Raw genomic sequence first — 7862 nt, 5'->3', positions numbered from 1 at the left:
CATGCTACGCCATACCCTTTTTAGGGCTTCCGTGATCGAGAATTTAAGTGGGTTTTATTACTAATTAAGGGTAATTTAAAGGACGATTCGTTACCCACTTGGCATAGTATTTTCAAATGGAGCTTAAATTTGCTCTATGTAAGTTAATCTGAAAATAAGTGAACTAGAGAAACAAGTTTCATTATTTAATTCAAAAACGTTTATATTTCGTATTCGTTGTCTGTGGTTGCTTTCGTTTATGGGTTGAGAACAAATATTTGTACATAATAAGAAGTTACTTTTTTTCTATATTTTATTAATAATTATTTTTTACTAATATGTTACTAAACACTATATAGTGCTGTACATTATACACTGGTGCTATTTGGTTTTGAATAACTGAACTTGCAAACTATAACTATTAACGAAAACTCTAGATTATATAGAGAACAGAGATAAGATAGATAGAAAAAACGATTAGATTTTTAAAATTATTGCTGTTATTTCAAAACTATACTAAGCAAAGCAAAAGCAAACTCGCCCTCACGACTGCGATTTGCTGACCCTGAAGATGATACACAACATATTGACAAAATTTATGCTTGTTGACCACATGAACATAAGACAAATCTGAAAGCTTGACGATTTGATTAAACAGTTGAAAAATTATAACTGACACTGGATGGTGACTTTGCCTACCTAATATTATTATGGTTTGCCCTGATCTTATGAATTATGAACGATAACTCCTTAGTAAACTAATTAATAATTAAATTAAGATAAAAAGTAGTTTTCAAAAATTGTCAAATAATAGATTTACATTTTGGAACTCAATTCAGCTATTTTACATCGAAAAAATTATGTTGATTTGGGTTTGGTATTAATCAATCTTAATCAGCAGACGAAACGGTTCATACTTTATATTATAATATGTACATGCTCTCACTTTTAACGTAAAGTCGTGCTACAACAAGGAATATATGAGGCATGTTTATTACATTGACCATTGTAATTTTGTATCTTATGGTTTTTCAATTTTACTTACACTACATTTTTCACTCTTTTATTCAAAATTATTTAAAAAATTAAAACTCTTATCAAAACATAAATGTTTGTTTGCGGTATGTAAAATAAAAAAATTAAACTGCAAATTGTGGATCAAATTGAAAATCGGTACAGAGTTTTGCTTAGTGATCTCAAACTTTCTGCTCAAAAATAGTTTCTTCACTGTGCGACTTGATGGCACTGTACCTGTAATCCAAATTTTATGTTCTGCATATGTTTTTTGTCACGCCAAATATAGCAAAAAGGAATGTGCTCTAAACACGACTCGAAAAAACCTCGTCGTTTAGGAGCAAATCTACAATAAAGTTTTTATTACACCAAAACAGTGGCCTTGGATTTAATAGCGATCGCAGCAAATCAACTCGTCTGGTTTTAAAATGTGCCAAATTTGCCAATGATTATTGTATTAATGTTCAATTTAGACTAATTTTTTGTCCTCCTAAAACTACTAAATTATAATGAATCGAGAATAATGTTGCATTCAAATAATTCATTTAATCCAAGGAAACTGGATTGAGAGTGATAAAAATTTTGATCTCGATTTGCTCCTAAACAAAGAGGTTTATCGAGTAGTGTGAAGAGCACATTTTTTGTTTAGTATTTTCTAGTTTTTTAAATCGCAAGTTGGACAATCCTAAGGTAAAACTCTGTACGAATTTTCAGCTTGATCGGCGAATAAATGTCCAGAATAGGTCAAAAATGGAAAGAAAAAAATTAAGTTTAATGAGCTGTAACTGGAAAAATAATCAGATTTCGAATTTTTCATACATTGCTTACTGCGATTATTTTAGCATATACCCTTGAAAATTTCCTAACGCATTTTCCGAAACCCCTGCATAATGTTATTCGGCAAACATGTGACTCGTAGATTGAAGTGTTCTATAAGGTTAACATAGGTGCTAAAGTTGCCAAATGATATATACCTGTATATCTTATTTACTCTTATACCTACTTTGCATGTTTACCGTTACATAATCCGTCAGTTTCAGAATTAATGTGCCATAAATTTACCCTTAACTCTTGAATAAACATCCTGTTGGGCTGTTTAAGAAATGAGGATTTATATCTTTGATCTTCTGGAACAGAATATGTTGATGCTAAGATGGGAGTAAAAAAGTTATGACGGAATTTATATTTGAAAATGGGATAGATAGCGAGGTTTATTAACCTGTGAGGATCGATTATATTATAGACAAAATAATATTTTTAAATTTAGTACTTAATATGTAGTAGAAAATATCAAATATCGAAAGTTGTTTGTTTCATTTGATGAATTGAAATTAAAAATGGTTGATCTACGATGCAAATATTTGAGTCTTTATTTTACTATGAAGCATAGTGATTATTCCAGCTTAACGTTAAAGCTTTGCTGACTATATAATTTTTGTCGCCATTTCTTTTTTTGTTTTCTAATTCTAATTTTTGTCGCCACTCTGAAGTTTGATGAGATTTAAAATATAAAAGAAACATTTAAATATTTAAAATCCGTTCGTGTATATATATGTACCTACCTCACTTAAAAATTAAATTTCCGAAAATTCATTTTTACACAGTACGTACGTACCTGTGGCATGAATGAGTGAAATAAGTACAATGTATCCTAAGGTGCATTTTCCAGGCAGTTTTTCATTTTGTCATTTGCCACAATTATTTTAATATTAATGGCGCTAAGCCTATTAAGTTAATCCATATAACCCCCATTTCGATCCTGATTTGCTCGTCTGGCTCGGGTGGTAGTTTCTTCAAAAAGTGTGGAACCTATTTTATCTTGATACAATACGTCATGGCATAGATAACTTTGATATTTCTGTGAAGAGTTAAAACACTGTGCCGAGGCTTCATTCGTGCGATACAACAAAATTCTGTTGTAAAATCAGCTAGGATATAAAACTCGGGAAAATTCTTCTTCGCTTATGAGCCAGGCCTCATAGAGCCTAGCTTTAAAAAAAATGTAATATATTTTTTCCATTGTTTATGTTTCTCATTGTGCAACTGTTTTGGATTTTGTCGTAAGTTGTTTGAAACATTTAATGTTTTGTAACAAAGCTAACATAGTTGGAAAATTGGAATTAGAAAGTTGAAAGTCACAGTATTCATTTACTTATCTATGTAAACCAGTGTATTACATAATACATAGTACAAAGTAATTACATGCCAACGTTTATCCTCAGGATATCATCCGAGGTAGCCCAACATCCTATAGATGTGGTTATGTACTTGTACATAAGACCAAGGACCAGTTATACAATAATAACGACTTAAAACCAACTGAATCTAAGCGCCCAAGATATACATCTTCGTTGAGAAAAATGCAGCAGTATTAATATGTACTTCTATTAATTTTTCCACTATTTTCGGCTGCTTCTTTAGCTTAAGTCTTTAGTCGACATTTTCTCATCATAGGCTTACTAGAAATGTAAAGACTACTACAGCGATTTTTGCAAAAACATTCAGCAACGGATTAATTTATTTCTGTTCCTCACTGGGATGATCTCTGAAAATTGCAGACGCTAAAGCTTTTATAATGCAATACATATATTTCAAATTTTCCATTGTTGTACTGTTTTCTATTGTACCAGAAAGAGAGCCTCCCTATAGTTTTAGATTTCTCACTTAATTAACACATACAAATTCAGACCAACGGTTTGGTCAAGGACCTTATAATATTAGTAGCTAAATCCACGTGTTGAAAGACATCACAAAATCATGACGTAGTGCTATTTGGGATTACGTTAATCTTGAGGCTTGTTATATGTAATATATAAATATGCTTTTTTGTTGGTGGATTTAAATAGGCTTTCAGGATTTATATTCGCGTCATTTTCGCCTTTTCTATAGCTCATGTTTACATTTACCTTCAATTCAAAAGCAAACGTCCATGTCGTAGACCTTCCATCACAACATGTCGAAGACTTAGCAGCTTTTGTGATTTTATTGCACTTGAGGCATTTTCTTCAGAATTCAATTGGTGTTAGAAGCCGCAAAGACTTTGTATGTGTTTATTTACGAAAGTTGAGCTTTTTGTATTTTTTATTTCCTTGTAAACGCAGATTTGCACTTTTTATGTCATTTTATCCAAGCATATATCACTGTGCAACATTTTGAAGCTAGTCGAAACACTAAAGCATGCAGGTGTAGAAATGGTTCGATGGGCACGAAGACTTCAAAGGTTAATGCTGGAACCGCAATACTAAAAACAATATCCTTGCGCTATTTCAAGCTATTTTCCGCTAATTTCCTGCGTCAGACAGAAACCGTTTATTCTGTTCTTGCTATGGATCTATCCGGGTACGTCTTCCATCAAATAAAATATGGAACCGAAATCGCACTTGACATAGAAGTTCTTCAGCGCTCCAATTAAACAACTGCGGGAAAAATTGTGTTTGCCAAGCTTCTTATGATTTCACTGGCATAATAAATAATACAAATTTCATGAAATATAAGAAAAATTTATTTGAAGTCTCGGGTAGCATCAAGTGAAAATCATCTTAAAGAATAGCACTGTCAGAAATCATTTGTCATGGGAAGATCTGAATTCAGAAATAAATTATGTCACAGTCGACGGCCAATAGATTTTCTATACAACCGCCTTATATTCCATACAACCATTATACGCTACGAACTGCAAAAAATGGATCAACTATAATTTTAGAGACAAGAATTTACTTTGATCAATTCATGTGGATTTCTCAGTCGCTGTAAGTTAAGCAACTTAATGAAGATTTATGAGGGAAATTTAATTTCATGTGCCAACTACTAGTCTGGTCTAACGAAACGCTATCTTTTAATTAGTTGGACTGAATTAAATTTCTTTTGGAATTTATCTACATTTGGAAGGAAACAACACAATTTCTTTAAGGTTGCCAAACTGTGGTAATAAGGGTTGGTGTTATCATTGGTGCCATTTCAGTATACTTGAGTACGAGATAATCGCAGAAATTGTTTTGCTAATTTTTGTTACAAAAACATGAAAATTTAGAAGAGTTGTAACAAGAAAGCTCTGTTCAATTTGACGTTATTATTAAGCAGAATTTTTATTTTTTATGACTCAATGGGAGGATCAGGAGAGCAAGAAGAGATTCAGTAATCTTGTCACACTAAAAAGTTATAAGTGGTATACCTATCTTATCACACTAAAAAGTTATAAGTGGTATACCTATCTTATATATCTTATCACACTAAACCATGCCATCGTTAAACAAACGTACACTTATTTTTAAAACTGAATATCACAAAATTTTCAAAAATGGGGGTTTCCATTTGAAAAAATTGATTTAGTGCGGTTTTCTCAACGGTATTGTAAAACTTATTTTTTAACACTTTGTATTAATAATTTTCAAAATGTTTTCGAAATTCCACTAAAGTAAGCTCTTTTCAACAATAAATGCGACTCAAATTAAGTGTGACAAATTCCCTTATAGGAAAAATAAATAATTATTCGAGTAGCTGCAACTGTCATTTTTTACAGAAAATTCCAAATATATCAAAAACGGTTAGACCTGGCTGCAGGATATTGTTTGTATACGAAATATATTTAGAACATGGAGTAGAATTAAAAAATGTAGTAATATTTAGGGTGTTCCATTTAAAATAAGCAAGTTGATACCTACTTCCGGTATAACCGGAAGTGTGGCCATTTGGAAAATATTTTAGAACGCTTGCCCCCAATGACCTTGCCACACTGTCCAATTTTCAATTTTCTCCTAATTAGAGTTTGTCAGATATCGATCGCGGAGATTTCCGGTGGGACACCCTGTATAAAGTGCGCATTCGACATGTAGAAATTACTTCTAAGTTAGTCGTTAAGGCAGTAACAGCTCGATGTTGAAAAATCTATTCTTGGGTTGTAAAATAAATGTTTTTTAAAAACCAAGTTTTTACATCCAGAAAAAAATTGTAGTATCAAATTATAAATTAATAAACAATTTACTAGAGGTTGAGATTTAGATAGTTGTTAGTGAGTCGTTGTGTTAAGTAAATTAAAATGTTCCTAACATATCATCGTTCAAGATTAGAAAAAATTGAAATGGGACTCGAAAATTTATTTCAACACCGTTAAAAATTAGCCCAAAGAAAGAAGATTTCGCGTCAAAACATGACAATACCACGGAACTAAAATTCAATGGTGCAAAATTGTGCTCTCTAATCCGATTAACAAATCAATTTAAAAAGCAGGAAATTGCAAAGCGCTTGTGGCATTAAAAGCGTGCCTAACAAGCATTGAAGTATAGCAGCAAAACTGGAATCATTTCAGTATCACAGAAATGGGTTTGAAAGGTGAACATTCAAAACTGGTTTAAAAATTATGTTATATTGAACAGAATTAACTTTAGTCGGACAGGTTTAGGGGTTAAGAACAGCAATACATTTAGTATAAATATCGAAAACAAGTTTTGAAATTGAATATGGTAAATACCATTTGCTATTCCTGCAGGATGCTAAACATTCAGGCCCAAAGATAAAACTGGGTAAATTTTGGGTAAAATAATCTGTCTTCTCCTGAACAACGGGTTTGTCAATGGGTCATACAATAGGAACCATTGGCAGTTAAACAAAATAAATAGACATTATTTAAGGTAATTTTTGCCATGAGATAAATCATGACTTAAAGTAAATACTGATTATATCTTACAATTCAAACAAGCATTCGTTTCGTGTCAATGCAACTTTCATTTCAAAGTCTAATCTTCTGAACTATTTTGCTGGTAACTGACCAAAAAAGTTGGTTCTAAATACTACAGCACACTGATTCTTAACATTTTTTCACTGCTTGTGCACTAGTGGCTAATTTAAGAATTGGACGGTCGTTTGTAGTGGCTTCTAACAACTTGTAGAATCGCTACAATTGATGCCTTGAAAGACGGACTAATTGAAATAAATGGAATTAGCCCATTGTTTAATAGGGATATGTGAGAAATAATTATAGGATTAGTGATGTTCGAGCTAAAATGGAGATTTAGTGTGAAAGGACATTCAGAATAATAGAGCTCTCAAAATATATGTTTAACATCTCCGATATGGATTAAGTTGCCATTGATCATGGTTTAGTTTTCTCTTTTAATGCCAGTCCATTTAGACACTTCTTTTGAAAAGTAGCACTTGGCAAAGCATTGTGGTGGATTTAAATAAAACATTTAGATTAAAACGTACTGTTAAAAATGCTTAACTTTGTATAAACATTCAAGCAAACCTTTTTAATAACTCTCGCTAATTCTGCGAAAACAAAAATATATGAAAGGACATTTAAAGATCATTACAATTACTATATGTAAATAAGTAAAATACATTCAGGGCTGTAGGGAGAAGAAGATAACTTACATTCGCGGACTTAAATAAGGCTATCTAAATACTGCCCCTAATATTTACCTGCTCGCAGTTTTCCAGCAATATAAAGCTGTTTTATATCTGGAAGAAGATAAAAGGAGACTTTAAAACCAGTTGGGCCTGACCTACTTTTGAAGTTTATTTCTGAAATGCTTTTAAATCATTTTTATTTCAGGAGAAAGTTACCGCAGAACATCTCGAACTGTCAACATTACGCCTATCTCGAAGACGTGTTCGATATTCTCCGCTGGGAAACAGGTAAATATGTTAAAAGCATTTTGCTACAAATTTACTTTTTAAAACTTATTTTTCAACGTGCCTCATCTTGCAATTGCGGTTTAAGGTGAGCTATATTTGCATATTTTGTAAGCGCCATAAAATAATAGACCAGAATTATAGATATATATATATATATACAGGGTTGCTCATTAGTGCGTCAAAGTGCGATATCTCAGTAAATATGAAGTTTACAAGAAAATTCGTCCAACGAAAGT

General features: G+C 31.9%; 1 protein-coding gene across 1 annotated transcript in view; it reads left to right on the top strand.

Annotated features, from left to right (window-relative positions):
* The window catches only part of LOC109539124 (head-specific guanylate cyclase), a 156332-nt gene that overhangs the window by 78506 nt on the left and 69964 nt on the right, over positions 1-7862 (top strand). Inside the window, exon 3 of the mRNA XM_048660853.1 lies at positions 7544-7626. Coding sequence (XP_048516810.1) covers positions 7544-7626 — 83 coding nt within the window. The remainder of the gene's footprint in view (positions 1-7543; positions 7627-7862) is intronic.

Source organism: Dendroctonus ponderosae, unplaced genomic scaffold, assembly GCF_020466585.1.
Source record: "Dendroctonus ponderosae isolate FM_Combo_2020 unplaced genomic scaffold, Dpon_F_20191213v2 Dpon_F_20191213_1, whole genome shotgun sequence".
Lineage (NCBI taxonomy): Eukaryota > Metazoa > Arthropoda > Insecta > Coleoptera > Curculionidae > Dendroctonus > Dendroctonus ponderosae.
This window is presented reverse-complemented; position numbering and strand designations above follow the sequence as displayed.